This window comes from Podarcis erhardii (genome assembly GCF_964252035.2).
Source record: "Podarcis erhardii genome assembly, chromosome: 7".
Classification (NCBI taxonomy): domain Eukaryota; kingdom Metazoa; phylum Chordata; class Lepidosauria; order Squamata; family Lacertidae; genus Podarcis; species Podarcis erhardii.
In genome coordinates, this window is record NC_138511.1 from 5,881,649 (window position 1) to 5,903,598 (window position 21,950).

Consider the following 21,950-nt stretch of genomic DNA (forward strand, 5'->3'; position numbering starts at 1 on the left):
GCAACATCAGAAGGATGGCAGGAGAAGGGAACAGATTAAAGCAGGAACTGCTTTCTGAAAGGTGCAACGAAACAGGTTCGGATTTAAAAATGAATCTGTGAAATTTGCACTTTCTAAAATGCTGTGAAAACCAAAACGCAGTCATCCTTCAAAATTTGCACTTATTCAAATTTTGCAGTGCAATTCTCCAATCAATTGGTCTGTTCAAAAATGAATATATTAGGGGAATGTGTGCGTGAAAGTTAAAATATTCACAAAAATAATGTACAAAATTGCATCATATTAAGAAAATTGCTTGCAAAAATGCATTTTAATCAAAACTGCCAACAAAAATATTATTGGGATAAATTTGCACCAAAATGCTGGTGAATTTTCATGAAAATTTAATAATAATAATAATAATCATCATCATCATCATCATCATCATCATCATCGCAAGTTACTGCAGAATCTGGATAACTTAATTTATGATTTGGAAAAATAGGAACTGAGAGAACCAGAATTGACGGATTCCCCCCCCCATCCCTTTTCATCCTAATGGGGAGGGGGGATTTGGAGTTCACTTTTGAGCAGCCATGGCCATTGCATTGGGAGAGGTGGCGGTGGCAGCTTGAGCATTCACTAGCAGCTGACAGGGCTAGTGACAGGAGTTCGTGAAAGGAATGGATGTACTGAGGAATGTAAATTCAAATGACATAAGGAAAAGTGGGACCATAGCTGTCAAGTGTCCCTTATTTGAAGGGACAGTCCCTTATTCCAGCGCCATGTCCCGCTGCTGTCCCTTATTGATCGATGTCCCTTAAATGTCCCTTAAATGATGTCCCTTAAATTTCAAAGGAAGCAGCTCCTCTCCCTCCCTCCCTCCCTGCTGGCCAGGGAGGAGGGAGGCTCCAACTGTGTTGCTTGGCTGTGTTGCTCACCCAATAAGAAGTCTAAGAACGACTGGGGGGTGGAGCTTGCATGCCTTGTGTGTGGCTAGTTAATGCAAGCTGAGGGGTTTTTTGAATGCTGGACGCCATTTTGTTGCACGTGCTGCTGCAAACTTTGCAGAGCAAGGCCAGGCTGGGGAGCCATCTTAAGTTGAGGCTGCATAGGCCTTGTGGTGCATGTGATTCAGATTCTATTCAGTTGAACCTCTGGTTACAAAGTTGGTTGGACAGTGTTCTCGAAGCTACCAGCATGAGTTTGACCAGACTGCAGGAGGACAGGAAGACTGGAGTGCCTGGAACCGGTGAGGCTGCAGGTCCCTTATTTTGGCTGCTGGTCCCTTATTTTCAAGGCTGCTGGTCCCTTATTTTCAAATCTGTAAGTTGACAACTATGAGTGGGACATTCTGGGATCAAATCAGAAACCAGAACGGCTTCTGTAAATCAGGAACGTTCCTGGAAAATAGGGACACTTGACCAGTTTATGATCCTGGCCTACACATATGGGTGATGCTCTGAGGGAGGGAAAGGGTTAGGATGGGGAATAAATAGTATAACTGGAATAGACACCATTAAACCCCTGCCCAGTGAGATTATGGCATCAGGAAGTGATGGCTTTTCAGTCAGTAGTACATGTTTAAAGTAGTACATGTTTCAATCTGCAGTACATGTTTAAAGCAGTATCACACCATTTTAAACAGTCAAGGCTTGCTCCAAAGAATTCTGGGAAGTGTTGAGATGAACAAGCGGTTTTGACAGAAATTCAACAGGGGCAGCATGAAAAAGCTTTGCCTGAGAATCATAGAATTTTAGAATTGGAAGGGACCACGAGGGTCATCTAGTCTAACCCCCTGCAATGCCAGATTATTTTTGCCCAACATGGGGCTTGAACCCACAACCATGAATTAAGCGTCTCATGTTCTACCAACTGAGCTATCCCACACAACTAATGCCAAAGGCATTGGCACTGGTGGCAGGGGGCAGTATAGTGGCAGCCCTAGAAGTAGCGCTTTGGGGTCACCTCCATAGTTCTCCACAGTAAGTATTTGTTTTGACACAAAGGGAAGGGCTGTAGCAGCGCATCTGTGGCAAAGCACCTGTTTTGCATGATGCAGAAGGTCCTAAATTCCGTCCGTGGCATCTCTAGGTGTGGCCGAGAGAGATCCATCAGAAATCCTGGAGAGCCTCTGCTTGTGAACTCCAGACGATTGCTCTGACTCGGTATCTGGCAGCTTCTGAATGCAAGTTCATGTCTCCCGCTTGACAAGTGGGTGTGGGGAGGGTTAACCTGAAGGCATGCAAAGTATTTTGCTCCCAAAAGAACACTGGTCTTAATCAGCCTAGTAGGGCCACTACAAAGGGACTTTTACATGAAGTTTTACATGAAGCTTAGAGGTTGCTCCGACCTCCTGCTCTCTGCTTATTCCAAAAGCTTTGTTGGCTTTTTTTTCCATTATGGATTTAAAAGATTAGTAAAAAGGGGGGTGGCAGCAGTGGGTAGGAGGGAGAGCTTTCTGCCTTACTCACATGCCTCTCCTCATGCCAGCATATAGATTATAATAAACCTCAGCCTGAAGTTTATTGAGCCTTTTTAGGCTAATAATAATGAAACAGCCAGAAAAGGACAAGAAGAGTCTTGGGCATGGATCTGTTAAATGAGGTTTCTATCCTCCACTACATCCATATCTCGCTCTTCTGCTGCAATGGCTTCAGTGTTTGCAAAGAAGAAAGAATTCCACAAAGGTGTTTTATCAAAAGCTGAATTCTCCTTCCTACAGAATTAATAAGATCAAAGAAGTTCTCTCCTTTGTATCTCAGCACCCTTCGTGGGGGGGGGGGATTTCTGGATCCCAAGGTCCAAGTTGGGAGCAAGATCCAAGTTGGGAGAGAACCCCAGTGGAGCTTTAAAATCACAAAATATGCATCCGTGTGGAAATCTAGGCTGTTAGACCTTTAAAATATGCTCCTTCAAGTTCCTACCAAAGTTTCCCTGTTTCCCCAGAATAGGAAAAAGATCACATATATGGTAAATTTAAAATGGTTTACTTACTAACTCTCCAAAGGTCAGGTTTATGTGCTTTTCCATACAGCATTCAGAAAAAGTTGCACAGGCAGTAAAACTTAGCTTGCTTAGAAAGTGGTAAAAGTTCCTAAACTATTGGCATAGGAACTCAAGAGAGGCTTGTTAAAGCCATGTGGCTGGCAAGAACAGCTCAGAACTCCTCACACACCAAAGTTCACGTGTATACTGGAGGAGAACAAAGGCTTGATTACCTAGTTCCTCCCAAGATAAGGGGAAGTGGTCATAGCTAAGCCTGGCAGGACAGGTTACTCTTATGGTATTAATGCCTCCATACATTAATTAGACTTAAGCATGTTGGTTATATGAGGCTGGTTATCCCACACATTTTATGTTTACTTATGGGATATGTGATCAAGATGATGAACTTAGCATAGCATTGTGGTTTAGAGTACGAGCTATGAAAACTTGTAAGACACTGAATCATGTTACTCAGCTATGAGCTCTCTTAGTAGCCCTACTTAAGATGCCAGTTCTCACTTATGACATCTGACCTCCTGACTGTGAGTTGCTGCTGCTTATGGGGAAGGAGAAGAGGAAGTGGGAGATGGCCAGGAGATTGGCACCATCAGAGTCAATTCAGCACTCCTGCCAATGCCTTTGCACTTAGAATCATAGAATCATAGAATCATAGAATCATAGAAGCAGCAGTGACTCATCTGTTTGGATGGATGTCTCCAACACACCACCCGCTGCTGGCTGGAAGAGACCCTTGTCTGGAATCCTGGTGAGCTGCTGTCAGTCAGTGTTGGCAGTGTTGAGTTAGATGGATCAATATAAGGCAGTTTCCTTGTTCCTAAAATATAAATATACTGTGATGTTCTGGGGTGGGCATATGGGGAGGACTTAGCAAGGGAAGTGGTGGGTGCTTATACAATCAAGTTCTGGCACTCTGGATTAATTTCATACTCTTCAGGCACAGTCCACAGGGATGTTCTACCACTGAAGCTCCACTGGATTTAATGACAGCACAGTAGAACTTCCCAATGAACCACTAAAATTGATTTAAGTCTGCCTATACCAATATGGCAGCCTCCAGAATTTTGGACTACAACTCCCATCAGCCCTAGCCAGTACAGCTGTGCTCCCCTAAGCACCCACATCTTATGATTTTGCTGACTGGGGCTGATGGGAGTTGTAGTCAGGTCAGGCCAATTTAGGATAATTATTACAATGACACTACAGCCATACGGTCTACCTTCAGTAAGGATGGATCTGTCAGTGTCACTGTTCTGTTTCCCAGATTTCCAATCTTAAATTTAGTTCTCCACATTTTGCAGCAATTTGTGAATTGTTTTTTAAAAAATACTTGTGACAATTGATCAGCATTTTACTGCAAATGTCTTCTAATAAACAGTTTCATATGCAATTTTGACTAAAATATGCATATTTGCAAGCAATTTTCCTAATATCACACATTTTTGTGTGTTATTTTCACAATATCTTCATGTTTGTGCATACTTTCCCATAATATGTGCATTTCTCTCTGTTAAATACGATTTCATTTGACAATATTTATAGTTTCTTTTCTGTTTTCCTTTAAAAAATATATGATTCTAAGCAACGTGTTACCCCGGCTGGCAAGGAGTTTGCTCTTGCTTTGACTCAGGCAGAAAGAGACAAATCGAAAGAAGGGGATCGCTGATCTTTAGAGAAATGCTTTTGTTTTCCTCCCAGCTCAAAAACAAATTCATTAAGAAGATCCCCAAAGATGCTGAGGCCTCCAATGTCCTTGTGGGAGAAGTGGACTTCCTGGACAAGCCATTTGTAGCGTTTGTCCGGCTCATTCAGTCGACCATGCTGGGTGGAGTGACAGAAGTGCCTGTCCCAACGAGGTAGGTAGATGATTAAAAGGAGGATTGTGGCCCCACCCCCGCCCAGCCCTACAAAAAATCAAAGGCAGGGGGAGAGGGTGGCTGAAAGCGAGGCCTTCAGAAGGAATGCCTTCTGCCCCTGAATATGCCTGCCATTTGGACACCATCCCATGAAAGTACACTCTTTTGCTGGGATTCGTTTTGATGAGCATTCTCAACTCTGCTTCCATTTTTCTTAATTTTATTTTGCTACATGTATATTTATCTCCACTTTCTTCCATCACTGCACCCAAAGCAGCAAATACACAGTTTGCAGGCAGCCATCCAACTGTACACTGACCAAGCCCAGACCTGTCAAATATTTGCATTTAGCAGAAAAACGACCCATCAGGAGCTACTGGTTTTTATTTCCCAAAACTATAGGCACAGATATTTTTTTCTGTGCTATAGAATTAAGTCTCAGGGAATTGATGCAGCTACAAGCAATAGTAATTTCTGCACGACGTGGCTGTAACTGGCCCATTGTATGTACAAAACACCAAGGTAATGTTTCAAAGCACATCTAGACAGCAATAGTGAAATTAGCAGGCATTATAGTCCCATTTTGGCAGAGCAAATCTGTCTGAACAATATAACTTGCATGTTAACTATTGAAAGGAAAATAACACCCAAGGAGTTCAAGATTCATTCATTAGGAGAAGTCTAGGGTAGAAGCCTCAAAAGGGAGCAATAGATAGAAACTGTTTTGCCTAGTACAGCTTTCCCTAATTTGGTGCCCTCCAATTCTCATCAGCCGCAGCTGATCAGCCCCAGTCCTAAACAGCTTAAGGGGGCCATGTTGGGAGACACTGAAGTAGCGTAACTGTCATTTAAGCTGGGAGCTGCACAGTGAGATGGCTTGCATATCATCATTCATGCTTCATGAGTTTGCTTTTTCCCCCTCTTTAAACCAGATTCCTCTTTATCCTCCTGGGTCCCACTGGAAAGGCAAAATCCTACAATGAAATTGGCAGAGCCATCGCCACCCTCATGGTAGATGATGTAAGTGCATTTTCAATGTCTTCGTAGATGCCTCCTCTCCATGGGCAGAGCCAAGGGGGGCAGCTGCCCCCCCCCATCCAAGTACATCAATAAAAATACTTAACTACCTGAGGTTCTTCCCCCCCCCCCAAGCCTGCCCCCTAAAAAAATCCTGGCTACACTCATGCTGCTCTCATATTTTATTGAGGATGTCATGCAATAGCATAACCCAGGGTCAGCATTACAAAAGGCATATTCTGTACCTTGTGCAGAAAGGTGGTAAACACGTGGCCAACTCTGCAATGGAACTGAACCAAAGGGTTCAACTAAGTCAGTGAAGGATTTCTGCTTGCATGACACCTCCCACCTCCAGTGCCCTTCCCAGATCTGCTCCAGAAGGTTGGGGGGGGGGAACCCTAGCACAGATCTGGAGAGCACACAGGTAGGGGGGGGGAGTTCCATTATGCAAGTGGAGACTGGTTTACACATAAGAAATGAGGTCTCAGTGTTATGTACTGAAGTTCTCACCCTGGGCCAGCAGGGGGATACTGTAGATAGTTTTTACTCAGGTCCACATATGCAAATAAGGGATCAAAAGCGACGTTCAGTGATTGGATAGTTACAGAAAGTTGTTACAGTAACGTTGTACTGGAGCTCTATATAAGCAGGCTGGCTGAACCCTTCAGTTCTGTTCTGTTCTGGCCTGTGAATAAACAAGAGCTGTTTGAAGAATCGCTGTGTCGTCTGATATGTTCACCCACAACTTAACACTCTCCATTGTATTCCACTGCATTTTCTTAGGTAGTGACTTGTCCAGATAATTCCTGTTTTCACTTTTACTTCCAGCTGTTCAGCGATGTCGCCTACAAAGCTAGAGACAGAGATGACCTGATAGCTGGAATAGATGAGTTTCTGGATGAGGTCATCGTTCTGCCGCCTGGAGAGTGGGACCCAAACATTAGAATAGAGCCGCCCAAGAAAGTGCCCTCTGCTGAGAAGAGGTAAAAGGGAGGCTCTTTTCAGCAGTAGTCCTGATGAAAGCACCTCAAAGGAACAAAGGCTTGCAGGCTGGGCTAAGCGGTGTTGCGCTTCAGGTTTCCTAACACTTTGCTATTTCTCTCTTCCACCAGAAAATCTGTGTTTTCCCTGAGTGAGGCTGGACAAATGAATGGCACGGCCGGAGGAGCCGGAGGCGGAGGGGGCGGAGGGGGCGGTGGTGGGGGAGGCAGCGAAGATGATGAGATGCCAGCTGTGCATGAGATTGGGGAGGAGCTTATCTGGACTGGAAGGTAAGCAAAACATTCTGGACTCCGTGAGCAGAAAGAGAATCTGTTTAGGGACTGAGGGAAAGCGCTAAACACAGTCATCAAGCTGGAGATATTTTCAGCCGTGGTACAGAGCTCCTGAGATCATGGACCAAACTAGATAATGTGGCAGCAAATATATGCATTTAAACCCAGACCTACTGCAAATGTGTAGAACAGGGTGTTTTCCCCCCAAAAAATAATAATAGTCCTCTCTGCAATCTGCCATCTATGCTGGGCTCTCAACTCTTAGTCCCTAGCCAGGTTCACGTCCATCATCACAACCTAACCAGAGTAGGAGCCTTCAGGAACAGGCTGCAGGGAGGTCACCACTTTTGCCCTCCAACCCCCTGCTTTCTATATGATTGAGCTTCAGCTGGAGGCCCAGCTGCACCCTGTCTGGACAGGGATAGCCTAACTTCTGTTGTCTGTGCTCTGGTAACCTCAAGGTTAGATTACTGCAATGCGTTCTACATGAGGCTGCTTCTGAAGATGGTTCAGAACCTTCATCTAGGTTGCTGACTGGGACAAGGCGGTTTAAATATATTACACCAGTCCTGGCCTGACTGCAGTGGCTGCCAAATACATTTTGGGCCCAATTCAAAGTGCTGGCTTTGACATATAAAACCTCAAACAGCTCAAGACCACAATACCTCAAGGACCACCTCTCTATATAAGGGCTACTGGTTTGTTTTTGTTTTTTAAGTATTTTGTGTTCTCATTTTGTACTTTTATGTTGTGAACCACTCTGTGATGATGATAGATGATAGATAGATAGATAGATAGATAGATAGATAGATAGATAGATAGATAGAATGAATCATAGAGTTGGAAGAGACCACAAGGGCCATCGAGTCCAACCCCCTGCCAAGCAGGAAACACCACCAGAGCACTCCTGACATATGGTTGTCAAGCCTCTGCTTAAAGACCTCCAAAGAAGGAGACTCCACCACACTCCTTGGCAGCAAATTCCACTGTCAAACAGCTCTTACTGTCAGGAAGTTCTTCCTAATGTTTAGGTGGAATCTTCTTTCTTGTAGTTTGGAGCCATTGCTCCGTGTCCGCTTCTCTGGAGCAGCAGAAAACAACCTTTCTCCCTCCTCTATGTGACATCCTTTTATATATTTGAACATGGCTATCATATCACCCCTTAACCTCCTCTTCTCCAGGCTAAACATGCCCAGCTCCCTTAGCCGTTCTTCATAAGGCATCGTTTCCAGGCCTTAAATGATAGATGATAGATAGATAGATAGATGATAGATAGATAGATAGATGATAGATAGATAGATAGATGATAGATAGATAGATAGATAGATAGATAGATAGATAGATAGATAGATATAGATATGATAGATATAGATAGATACAGGTTTAAATGTATGAACTCACTGCCATCCAGTAGCGGCTGGTGGGGTGGTGGTGCGGCAAGGGTTGTGTGACGGTGTGGAGCTATTTGGTACCAAGAGGGGGAAAGGCAAGAGAATAGGAAGCTCAACCCAAGCGCAGTGGCGGGAGCTTCAGATTGGTTGCCTCGCCTGTGCCTCTCTGGTACAAGCAGGGAATCACAGCATTGGGAAGCCAGGTCATCGTTCGTGCCCCACCAACCACTCCTGTAGCTATTATGTCTAGTCTGGCCTTGTGTCGCTCCAGAAAATACCTTATGTTTCGATGCTGCACAACCTACACTCAAAAATTCTAACATCCACGTGAAGCTAGCCTCTTGTTCTTTTGCATCACCTTGGATTTGTGTACGTGGGAGAAGAATGCAAAAGGCAAACTGCGCGGCTGAAGGAGAACGAGCATAGCAGGACTCCCAGGGGCTGGGGTAGGGATCATGATAGAGGGCATTCCAATTTTTAAAAAAAATAAATATTTTTATTCATTTTCCAATACAAAATTATACAATCGAAACATCTTTTCTGTTTATCACCAATTTCTCCTTTTTGACTTCCCTCAGCTTGTCTGATAATCCTTCATTTTACTCACTTCTTTCACATTTCTTAAATTAATATTGCACTACAGTAATATTTTACTTTTTACCTTGTTTTTTAACAATATTTCTAATTGATATTATCACAAAACTTCATTAAAACTTACAAACATTATCTGATTATCACTTAATTTTTCATATATTCTGTAAATTTACTCCAGTCCTCTGTGAATCTCAGGTTGCGTCGATTCCGGATCCTTCCTCTTAACTTATCAAGTTCCGCATAGTCCATCATTTTCATTCTCCATTCTTCTATCATGGGTAACTCTTATTGTTTCCATTTCTGGGCCATCAAAATTCTTGCTGCTGTCACCGCATATAAAAACAATTTCCTTTCTTTCTTATTAATTTCATTACCTATTATTCCCAGTAAAAACACTTCTGGTTTCTTAACAAATCTATATTTCAACATTTTCTTCAATTCATTATATATCATCTCCCAAAAGTCTTTTACTTTTTTACATTCCCACCACATATGATAAAATGTTCCTTCTTTCTCTTTACATTTCCAACATTTATTACTTGTTTTATACATCTTTGCTAATTTTACTGGTGTTATATACCATCTATACATCATCTTCATTACATTTTCTTTTATTGTTGTACATGCAGTGAATCTTATTCCCTCCTTCCATGATAGAGGGCATTCCAACAGGGTGAAAGTTATGTTAGTTTTCCTGATTATAATGCTAGCTTTTCCATTTTCTAATATTCCTTTCACACTGCAGTACCTGTTGTGTTTTGGACCTGTAGCTTTTGGACTGATGTACTGACAAGTTGCACTAAATGCCCCCCTGAAAACTGTATGGCAGGATACCACCCCAAATTTCATCACTTTCATCTTCCGGAGGCGGCGCGAAACAGCGATGGCGGTCCTCTTCGTCGTCTGAAGAGGGGCTCCGCAGAAAAGGGTCGTTCGCTGCGGCATAGCGACGACCCGCTTGAAAAAACCACGGGCAGAGGGAGCCCGTGGCCGTGGGACTCGGCGGGCGCCAGGAGCTTCCCCAGAAGTGCGGAAGGGACCCCGTAAGGGGCTCCGGAGCGCGAAAGGGGGAGCGGCGCTGTGAGTTCATCGCTCTTTCTGCGGGAGGCGAAGCCGCGCAGCTGCTGCTGATGAGCGTCGACCTTTCTTCCTGTGAACATCAATTTGGCAAGTAACATACCCGTGAGTAAAGTGAACTACAATTTGGACTTTAAATACCTTCTTTCCGGGTTTGAAAACGGGTGACGAGTAAAAGGAAGTCCGTCTCCCGATACTGCTTACAAGATCAAAAGCAAAAGTACAGAGGAGCGCTGAGGCGCTTAATGGGAACTTTGTAAAGTGGAACTATCGTGCATTTACAGAATTTGCAGTCTTCTTATTTAAAAGACCAAGAGAGACTTTATTTTTGCCTATGGGATTTATATCTGGGACTTTGTTTTAAGAACGCAAGTCGTCGGGCTGTCAGTATGTAACTGAGCTGTCAAACTGCGGACTACAGTAACAAGATTTTAAGTTGCTACATATATTGAAACTTTAAACGTTTGAAATACTGTTGCAATTACCAGTCTGGCTCCTAGTGGCTTTAGCTTAAAAAGTAAAGGACTCTGCGAACCTTCCTTTTTGTCTTGGAATTACAAACTAAAAAAGAGATTACAGAAACTTTAAATGGCGGAAAAACCTCTTCCTTCCCTGAAATTTTAAGATACTCCCCCTAGAGGACTGTGGAGCTATAGAGGCCTGGGAAACATTTTTTGTTTGGAATTTCTGTGGTTTAATTGTGTGTACTCCGGACTTGCTTTCTCATGGAATAAAGGATAACTTGACCTTGAACAAGAGGCAGGTGTGGAATGAGTGGCACAGGGAAAACAAGAGCAGCCAAAGCTAAAGAAAGAGAAAAAGAAAAAGAAAAAGAAAGGAAGCCTGTGCAACTTGTCCAAACAACTTTAGCTCATCATCGCAGATCATCTGTTCCAACCGTCCTGATAGCACAGGAGGTGGAGGCCGAACAGCCTGCTGAAGAGGACATGGCAACAGGAGGATCTGACACAGTTTTGAAACAAATTTTAGAACAACTAGCAATTTTAAATCAAAAAGTGGACAGTCAATCACTAAAAATAGACCAAGCAACAACTACTATTGGCGTACTTTCTGAAAAGGTCTCTCAGAACACACAGGCAATTGAGAATCTACAAGGAGCTACAGCTGAAAATCATAAATTAGCTGTGGAAGCCTATCAAAAAGCGGAGCAAGCAAGTAAAAAAGTTGATGAGATTAAAGGCGAAATCAAGCCTCTGCAAAGACAGGTAGGGGAACAACAGGCCTACCTGTCGATGGTGGAATTGAGAAACAAGGAGAATAACCTCAGGTTGAGAGCTGTCCCAGAATTGGAGGAAGGCAACTTGGAGGGATTTTTGACACTTTTATTCTCCAAATTTTGGGGAATAGAAGAGGATAAAGACTTTAAAATTGTGACTGCATTTAGACTGGGCAGATCGGTGAAGAAAGACAAGTCCAGAGATTGTTTGGTTATTCTGAAATCAAGAGAGGAAAGAGACAAGATACTAGGCCTACATTTCAAAAAATCTCTAGAGATAGAAGGTAAAAAGGCTGAAATTTACAGAGATATACCCAAATTGTTATTAGACCTTAGAGCCTCATACTTAGAACTGGCAAAGTTGTTGAGAAACAACACAATCCCTTATAGGTGGGAGTTCCCGCAAGGACTATCATTTAGTTATAAAGGAAGGAAAACAAGAATCAGAACACCAGAGGACCAGCAGAAGTTTCTTCACGACAACGGGGAAGACCTCCAGAAAGGAGCAGTTGCGTCTTGGCCACCTCCACCACCAGGAACTAAACAGCCTGGAGCTGGACCATCACTGCCACCGCCGGGAACGGGAGATCTAGACACCCCATTGTAAGGCCTACAAATTGACTCAGGATGTCTCTGCAACTTCTTAGTTGGAATATAAATGGCGGAAATTCTCCAGAAAAAAGAAGGAAAGTATTCCATATATTGAAGAAAGAGCAATTGGACATTATTTGTCTGCAAGAAACACATGTGACAAGGCTTCATCGGAAAGTGCTAATCAATAAAAGGCTAGGCCAAGAATTTATTTCTTCGGACAGAGTTAAGAAAAGAGGAGTAGTGATCTACGCAAAGGAGAGCCTGTCACCGAAATTTCTATTTAAAGATGAACAAGGCAGAATTTTGGCTATTGAAATTTACACACATGGTGAAAAATTTTTGATATTAGGAATTTATGCGCCAAATGATGGAAAATCGGAATTTTTTAAGAAGCTGCATGAGACTTTACTGGACTATTTGGATTATAACAACATTATTATGTTGGGAGATATGAATGGGGTTGTCTCTGTAAATATGGATAAGTCGCAGAGTGTAAATATAACAAAAGAAGGCAGACTACCTAAAACTTTTTTTGAAATGACAGACAATATGGATTTGATTGATATATGGAGAGTCAAGAACCCCCTAGGAAAAGAAGGAACTTTCTTTTCTGAAGCTCATTTGTCATGGACACGAATCGACCAAATATGGATAACTAAAGGACTGGCACCTAAAACTAGAAAAGTGGAAATCTGCCCAAAAACTTGCTCCGACCATAATGCTTTGAAAATGGAATTGAGACTAAACATAACCGGATCCTTCAGATGGAAAATGAATGACACTTTACTCAGAGATCAGGAGATTGTGAAGAAGGCCCAAAAAACTTTGAAAGATTACTTTGAGATAAATTTGAACACTACGGTGGAAAAAAGAACAATCTGGGACGCAAGTAAAGCGGTGATGAGAGGGTTTCTAATACAACAAAACACCGTAAAGAAAAGACTCTGGAATGAAAAGAAGCAGAAGATATTGGAGAGAATAAGTGAGGGTGAAAGGAAATTAAGATCTAGGCCCAAGTTTAAGGAAGTGCTGAGAGAAGTGAAATTTTTCCAGGCCCAATATATGAAACTGATAAACCAAGAAGTGGAGTGGAAAATTAAACAAATGAGACAAAGATCTTTCGATTCAGCAAATAAATGTGGGAAACTGCTAGCATGGCAGTTGAAAAAAAGACAAAAATTAAATACAGTTACAAATCTAGAGATTGAAGGAAGAATGGTTCAGAAGCCTGAAGAAATTAGGAAATGTTTCCAGAGATATTTCAAAGATCTCTATGCACAAGGGCCGCAGAAAGAATCTGAGATAGATCAATTTATTAAAACTAACGGATTACAAAAAATTCCTCAGGAAATGAGAACAACCCTGAATGTTAAAGTCACACAGCAGGAAATCGAGAGTGCCATACAGAACCTCCAATTAGGCAAATCTCCAGGCCCTGATGGACTTACCTCCAAATATTATAAGGTTTTGAAGGACTATTTGATACAACCCTTGATGGAGGTATGTAACCAGATTATGGAGGGTAAGAAGGCGCCAGAAACGTGGAAAGAAGCTTTCATCACATTGATTCCTAAAACAGAAACTGAAAAGACTCAACTTAAGAACTACCGTCCCATCTCACTCCTAAACGTGGATTACAAAATTTTTGCAGACATTTTGGCAAATAGATTTAAAAAGGTATTGAATGAAGTGATTCACAAGGACCAAGCAGGCTTTCTCCCGGGTAGGCATTTGTTTGACAATACGAGAAACATTATTGACATCTTGGAACTCTTACAAACAAATATTAACACTAGAGCGGCGTTAATTTTTATTGATGCGGAGAAAGCCTTTGACAACATTTCTTGGATGTTCATGAAGAAAAATTTGGAAGGGATGGGAGTGGGACCGGGGTTTGAAAATGGTATAGAAGCAATATATTCAGACCAAAAAGCTAAATTGATAGTAAACAATGTGGTGACGGAGGAACTCAATATTGAAAAAGGGACACGACAAGGGTGCCCTCTATCCCCATTATTGTTTATCTCGGTCCTGGAGGTGCTTTTGAATATGATTAGAAGGGACCGGTCAGTTCGGGGCATTGAGGTCGGAGTGAAACAATATAAACTGAAAGCATTTGCAGATGATTTGGTATTAACATTACAGGAGCCAGTTTCTAGCACAAAAAGAGTTCTGGATTTAATATCTGATTATGGTCGGGTGGCGGGATTTAAGTTGAACAAGCAAAAGACTAAGGTCTTAGCTAAGAACCTAACGTCTACAGAAACAGATGAGTTTTTGAAAGAGACAGGATTAAATGTGGTTAAAAAGGTAAAATATTTAGGGGTGTTCTTGACTTCTAAAAACTTGAATTTGTTTAAGGACAACTATGAGAAATGTTGGTCAGAAATCAAAAGGGATTTGGAAACTTGGACAAGACTAAAACTTTCCTTGTTAGGCCGAATAGCAGCTATAAAGATGAATGTTTTGCCGAAAATGTTATTTTTGTTTCAGACCCTGCAGATTGTGGACAAAGTGGTATGCTTCGAAAAGTGGCAGAGGGATATCTCTAAGTTTGTTTGGCAGGGCAAAAAGCCCCGAATTAAGTTTAAAATACTAACAGATGCGAAAGAAAGGGGGGGATTTGCCCTGCCAGACTTGAGGTTATATTATGAATCTGCAGCCTTCTGCTGGTTGAAAGACTGGTTTTTGTTAGAGAACACTGATGTCCTAGATCTGGAAGGGTTTGATAACGCTTTTGGGTGGCATGCGTATTTGTGGTATGACAAGGTTAAAGTTCATAAAATGTTCAAAAACCATATTGTTAGAAGAGCAATTTTTATGGTCTGGACAAAATATAAAGACTTATTGGAGAGTAAAACACCAAGGTGGCTTTCACCGGCGGAGGCCAAGGCACGTAAGAGACTTAACATGGAGGCCTACTGGCCAAAATATTGGGAACTAATTGAAAAAGATGGTGACAATTGGAAGCTGCAGAGTTTTGAAAATGTAAAAAGTAAGGTGCGAGACTGGTTGCATTATGCTCAAATTCGGGAAATTTTCAAAACAGACAAAAAGGTTGGGTTCCAGGTGGAAAAATCGAAATTAGAGACAGAATTGTTAGAACCTAAAGACAAATTACTTTCAAGAATGTATAACTTGCTGCTTAAATGGAATACACAGGATGAGACAGTCAAATCCGCCATGATAAAGTGGGCACAGGATATTGGACATAACATTATGTTTGAGGACTGGGAAAGGTTATGGACCACCGGATTGAAATTCACGGCATGTAGTGCCCTGAAAGAAAATATTATGAAAATGATATACCGGTGGTACATGACCCCAGTCAAGCTTGCTAAGATATATCACCTGTCTGACAATAAATGCTGGAAGTGTAAAGAGGCGGAAGGGACGTTCTTTCATCTCTGGTGGACATGTCCGAAAGTGAAGGCCTTTTGGGAAATGATCTATAATGAGTTAAAAAAGGTATTTAGATATACCTTGCCTAAGAAACCGGAGGCCTTCCTTCTGGGCATTGTAGACCAGAATGTGTTAAAGAAGGATAGAACTTTTTTTATGTATGCTACAACAGCAGCAAGAATTCTCATCGCAAAGTGTTGGAAGACACAAGATTTACCCACACTGGAGGAATGGCAGACGCAGTTGATGGACTATATGGAACTGGCGGAAATGACTGGCAGAATCCGAGACTTGGGAGAAGAAAAAATGGAAGAGGACTGGAAAAAATTTAAGGACTATTTACAAAAATATTATAAGTTGTATGAATGTTAAGAAAATGCACTTTTTAGGAAATATTAGCCCCAGCAATGGTAATTAGGTGAAATTAAAATTAAGGCACAAGAAAAGAGAGGTGAAATTAAGAAAAATCTTTATTGCATTACGTTTTAATCACAATATATAAGATCATGGTCACAATAACTTTGACTTTGGTAACATGAAATTGAAAGATACAATAATGAATTGAAAGATACAATAAGTAATGAAATAAGATAATAAATAGCTGAAGATTTTGTATTATGAACATTGGGTTATAAATATATTGAAAAGGGTAACATGACAAAATGAAAGATACAATAAGTGATGAAATAAGATAACAAAATGCTGAAATTGGTATTATAAATAATGCAGATTCGGGAAGATGTGGGGAAGTCCAAAAGATTCTGTAAAAGAAATATGATTTATGAAACTTTTGTATTTTATTCTTTGTTCTTTTTTATTCTGTAAAATTAATAAAAATATTTTAAAAAAAAAAAACAAATTTCATCACTTTACTCCCTCGATTTTCAGAGTTAATGGAGTTATAAACAGCTTTGTTTTTGTTTTTTGTTTTTTGTTGTGAAGCAATTAACATGAAAAAGAGCACTAAACTTCCACAGTATTCTGCTAGATTTCTGGAAATGGCTTTTACATCATGTGAAAGCTCAAATATAATGCGGAAATTAACCGTTGGGGAAACAGAATGAACTGTTGTGTGAAGGCAGCCACAGTGTTGCGCTGGCTAGTGTCTTCCCCCTACGGCCAGCAGAAGTAGAATACACCGGGCAACACTGAAAATCTAGCCAGAGTTATTTGATTTGCAGAATATGTTCTAGTCACAGAAGTTGACGTTTGTGGAAACGTATTTTTTAAAAAAATTATTTATTGTTTATTTATTTATTCAGTTGTTGTTGTTAGTAGTAGTATTTGCATTTGTAGCCCACTTTTCCTCCAAGGAGCTCAAAGTGGTGTATATTGTTTTCCCCTTCCTTATCAAATCCCCACAACACCCCTGTGAGGTAGGTTAGGCTGAGAGGGAGTGACTGGCCCAAGGTCGCAGCCAGTGAGCTTCATGGCTGAGTGGGGATTCCAACCCTGCTCTCCCTCTTGTGTGCTTTCCTCTGGTGCAGAGTATGCCCAGCCTCTCCTGTTCCCTTTCCAGGTTCTGTGGTGGCCTATTTTTGGATATCAAGAGGAAGCTGCCCTGGTTTCCCAGTGACTTCTATGAGGGCTTTCACATCCAGTCCATCTCTGCCATCCTCTTCATCTACCTTGGCTGCATCACAAATGCCATTACGTTTGGCGGGCTGCTGGGGGATGCGACAGAAAACTACCAGGCAAGTCTGGGCCAAAATGGAGGCTTCAGGGACAGGCAGTGCTCCCTAGGAATGGGCAGATAAGCTGAATCATGGTCCAGGCTAGTTATGAATGTGTTTGTTCTTAGAAACCATTCCATCCTGTACGAAAATACATAAACAAATGCTTAAATGCATATTTGTGGGACTGAAGCTGTCCGTATTTAGGTGGGTGTTCATCTGAGTGCACCTGGGCTCATCTTCCATCTCCAAATGTGGGCATGTAGAACAAAGCATTGCAGGTGAGTGAAGAACCATCAGCACAGACATGACTCTGCATGCTGCCCGTGGTCCCAGAGCCCTACCCTGTTATCCGCAGGTACCTGGTACCCAGGCACTCTTGAACATGTGGCAATGATTGTTGTGATGTTGTTTTGCACCCAAACAGTGTCATTGTTTACAGCACTCAAAATGGCACCTATTGACATTTAGCTGTTTTCCTCCCACCAGGGAGTCATGGAGAGCTTTCTTGGCACAGCAATGGCAGGGGCCGTGTTCTGCTTCTTTGCTGGACAGCCCCTCATTATCCTGAGCAGCACAGGACCCATCCTGATCTTTGAAAAACTTCTCTACGATTTCAGCAAGTAAGTGAAATCATTCCTAACAGGATTAATTTACAGAAGTAAGCTTGCTTCGTTCTATTGCATTTGGCTAACCCTGCTCTGGAGTTTAGGATTGTTCGATTCTGTTCTGCTGCTCATTTATATTTTAACTGTCATTTTGTTTTAAGTGCTGTGTTTTGATTTGTGTTGGAAATGTCTGCAGTGAAAAGGGCTCTGCAAAATGTATGAATAAACAAGGGTTGCATCCAACATGACAGATGCAGAGTTTCACTCCCTGGGCACTCTCAAAATCTGCTCCAGATGTTCATCCAACTCCCTCAGGGTGTTTGTGGGATAACCAGCCTCATATATCCAACATGCTTCAGTCTAATTGATGCACAAATGGTTTGATACCATAGAGTAAGCCTTTGTTCTCCCCCAGTCCACCTAAGAAGCTCAGCATGTGAAGAGGTCTGAGCTGTTGCAGTTTTCACAAGCCTCTCCTGACTTCCTGTATAGATAGTTTAGGGACTTTTACCACTTTGTAAATAAGTTTTCCTGTGCATCTTTTCTGACTGATGTATGGAAAAGCACATAAACCTGACCATTGGAGAATTTGTAAGTAAACAATTTTTAACTTCCCAACTGTGTACTGGGCAGAGAGGGAAAGAAATAAACCTTTTAAGAAAACATTTTGAAAGAAACTTTTTAAGGGGGAATTTTGGAACTCACTTGGAGGGGCACATATTTTAAAGGTCTAACAGCCTATATTCCCGCATTTTGCTTTGCTGCAGATTTTGTGATTTTATTAAGTCTCTGCTGGGGTTGTCTCACCAAAGAGTACTGCCCCCGACTTGGATCTTGGCACGCAGGAATTCTCCTTTCTATATGTTTCTTTGCATCAGCAGTTGAGGGGGCTGCAGAAAGGAAGGGAGGCTCCATTGTACCAGTGGGAGCCTCCTGGGCTAGTGGACGAGCAGCCTCGCAGGACCCAAGATCACAAGATGGGTGACACCTGGCTTGAGAGCAGTACATGTGAAAAGGATCTAGGAGTCTTGGTTGACCACAAACTTGACATGAGCCAACAGTGTGACGCGGCAGCTAAAAAAGCCAATGCAATTCTGGGCTGCATCAATAGGAGTATAGCATCTAGATCAAGGGAAGTAATACAGTGGTGCCTCGCAAGACGAAATTAATCCGTTCCGTGAGGCTCTTCGTATAGCGGTTTTTTCGTCTTGCGAAGCAAGCCCATTGACAGCTTAGCGGATTAGCGCTATTAGCGGTTTAGCAGCTTTTAGCGGATCAGCTGATAAGCGGCTTATCAGCGGATCAGCTGATAAGCGGTTTAGCGGCTTAGGAAAAGGGGGGAGGGGAAAAAACCCGCAGGAACTCGCAAGACATTTCGTCTTGCGAAGCAAGCCCATAGGGAAATTTGTTTTGCGAAGCGCCTCCAAAACGGAAAACCCTTTCGTCTAGCGGGTTTTCCGTCTTGCGAGGCGTTCGTCTTGCGGGGCACCACTGTAGTGCCACTGTATTCTGCTCTGGTCAGACCTCACCTGGAGTACTGTGTCCAGTTCTGGGCACCACAGTTCAAGAAGGACACGGACAAACTGGAACGTGTCCAGAGGAGGGCAACCAAAATGGTCAAAGGCCTGGAAACGATGCCTTATGAGGAACGGCTAAGGGAGCTGGACATGTTTAGCCTGGAGAAGAGGAGGTTAAGGGGTGATATGATAGCCATGTTCAAATATATAAAAGGATGTCACATAGAGGAGGGAGAAAGGTTGTTTTCTGCTGCTCCAGAGAAGCAGACACGGAGCAATGGTTCCAAACTACAAGAAAGAAGATTCCACCTAAACATTAGGAAGAACTTCCTGACAGTAAGAGCTGTTTGACAGTGGAATTTGCTGCCAAGGAGTGTGGTGGAGTCTCCTTCTTTGGAGGTATTTAAGCAGAGGCTTGACAACCATATGTCAGGAGTGCTCTGATGGTGTTTCCTGCTTGGCAGGGGGTTGGACTCGATGGCCCTTGTGGTCTCTTCCAACTCTATGATTCTAGGATTCTAGGATTCTATGACCCTAATTAAAGAAAATACTAGATGAATTATGGCAACATCATTCACGGGTTCTTCTTGCATTTCCTTATAAGGATCAAATGTCTTATTAGTATTACTTAAAACAACCTTTGACTTCATGTCATTTCAGAGGCAATGGCATTGACTACATGGAGTTTCGCCTCTGGATCGGCTTGCACTCTGCTCTCCAGTGCCTTATCCTGGTGGCTACAGATGCCAGCTTCATTATAAAATACATCACACGGTTCACCGAGGAAGGGTTCTCCACTCTCATTAGCTTCATCTTCATCTACGACGCCATCAAGAAGATGATTGGAGCCTTCAAGTACTACCCCATCAATGCAGGCTTCAAGCCAGACTACGTGACAATGTATAAGTGCGAGTGCATTGCTCCAGACCCAGGTGAGTACAAGTCTTGCATCGTCCTGATGCAATCCTGGTGTGCGTTCCTTGCTGCCATCCATTGTTTGAACCACAGTTCTGTGTTGATACCCTGTGCCTGAAGGAAATGAGTCCTGCAAAAGGTTTCTGACGTATCCTTGCAAAGAAAGACTGGTTTGAGATAGCAGAGGCATCTCTGGCTGCCCCTCTTCATTGGGGCTTGTTCTGCATGATGTTGTAATGTGCTCAGGCCAGTGACCAGGAGCATTGTGCATAGAGGTGGCATCGGGGTGCACTGTGTGGGAGGCATCGTATGTTGAGGCAAGCGGGTGAAAACTGGCATGCAAGAAGTCTCCATGTGTTCAAGTTAAATTGGTGGTTGGTGTACTAAATAATTTTACCAGCATTTTAACAAAATGCTATTTAAGAGCCAATGAGCCCGGGGTCTGTCAGTCAGAGTCAAGGCCAGCCCAAGTCATTTTGCTGCCTGAGGCAGATGCCATGCACAGAAGCTGACTGGACTGGCAACTGAATCTTACTACAACATTATCAATGTTCCTTCCATGTGAGATTTTAAAGCTGATGGATCACAAAGAGGCTTGCATGCATACTGAAAGGTCAAGGCACATGCATGGTATATGGTGTTGTATACAGAATTCAAATTCCTGAGGTTTTTCCAGCTTTCTGGGTTTTTGTAATGTAAGCTTGGAGTCCTTATGGCTGTGAAGTTGAGCTTGAAAATGTGTGAAGTTCCAGAAAGGGAAAGAGCAGTGACATCAAGCAGAGTACCATATTTTTTGCTCTATAAGACGCACTTTTTCCCTCCTAAAAAGTAAGGGGAAATGTGTGTGCGTCTTATGGAGTGAATGCAGGCTGAGCAGCTATCCCAGAAGCCAGAACAGCAAGAGGGACTGCTGCGCAGCGATCCCTCTTGCTGTTCTGGCTTCTGGGATTCAGAATTTTTTTTTCTTGTTTTCCTCCTCCAAAAACTAGGTGCGTCTCATGGTCTGGTGCGTCTTATAGAGCGAAAAATACGGTAGTTGCCCCTCAGTAAAAATACATCCCAGCAGAAGATATTACAAAAAATAGGAAAATATCAGCAAATTTGCCTAATTCATCTGAGATGCATAAGTTGTTGTTCCTTTGGTGCTGAATTTGAGATACCTTCACATAGAGTTGAGTCTGGATTTATTGCACATTCAGTTAGCAAGCTCTCTCTGAGATACTTCCAAGGAGAAGAGCTCTTATTTTTTATATAAGCAGATTGAAACAAAACAAAAACTGAGTTCATGTTATTGTAACCCATCTCTGATTTATGTGGTAGATGAATTCATGCGCTTCTTTAACACTGATTACTTTTATTTTAAACTGACAAACTTAACTAACGACCAAAGAACTCCACTTCTACAAATGATGAATAAAAGATGAAAACCCAGTTATTTTCATTTTGTAATACTCAATGAGAGTTACAGAAGAAGAAATCCCCTTAGGTGCCACCCCGTGTCCACCCCAAACCATTCCTCTTAAAAGAACACCACCAGTCTCTCATTGGTTGGTCTTGGGGTTCTACTAAAATTTAAAAATTTGATGTGGCACCCATGATCTAGATATATCTCCACTTATAATATTGACATTTGAAAAGTTTTCCTGAACGTCTATAAAGTGTTTGATACTACAACTGCAAGAAGAGAGCATCTTAGTTGCAGGACCAGGCGTCGGGCTCCCCATACCCCAACCCATGCAAATAAGAGACCAATAAGACTGGCCTTAGGTCAAAACAGGCCACAACCTTATTGAATACAGATGAAAGAGGT

At 42.3% G+C, this 21,950-nt stretch overlaps 1 protein-coding gene and 1 long non-coding RNA gene across 4 annotated transcripts in view; one reads left to right on the forward strand and one right to left on the reverse strand.

Moving 5' to 3' along the window:
• Window positions 1-3,116, reverse strand: part of LOC309345519 — a 3,424-nt gene extending 308 nt beyond the window's left edge. The window contains exons 1-3 of the long non-coding RNA XR_014158281.1: window positions 2,977-3,116; window positions 2,024-2,185; window positions 1-54 (exon numbers count right to left, since the gene is read on the reverse strand). The exon at window positions 1-54 is cut by the window's left edge and continues 308 nt beyond it. This is a non-coding gene — a long non-coding RNA (uncharacterized lncRNA). The remainder of the gene's footprint in view (window positions 55-2,023; window positions 2,186-2,976) is intronic.
• Window positions 1-21,950, forward strand: part of SLC4A5 (solute carrier family 4 member 5) — an 88,154-nt gene that overhangs the window by 38,128 nt on the left and 28,076 nt on the right. For all 3 annotated transcript variants that reach the window (XM_081868427.1, XM_081868429.1, XM_081868428.1), the window contains 7 exons: window positions 4,684-4,841; window positions 5,774-5,861; window positions 6,687-6,841; window positions 6,971-7,129; window positions 16,947-17,125; window positions 17,594-17,723; window positions 19,886-20,157. In XM_081868427.1, the coding sequence (XP_081724553.1) occupies window positions 4,684-4,841; window positions 5,774-5,861; window positions 6,687-6,841; window positions 6,971-7,129; window positions 16,947-17,125; window positions 17,594-17,723; window positions 19,886-20,157 (1,141 nt within the window). The remainder of the gene's footprint in view (window positions 1-4,683; window positions 4,842-5,773; window positions 5,862-6,686; window positions 6,842-6,970; window positions 7,130-16,946; window positions 17,126-17,593; window positions 17,724-19,885; window positions 20,158-21,950) is intronic.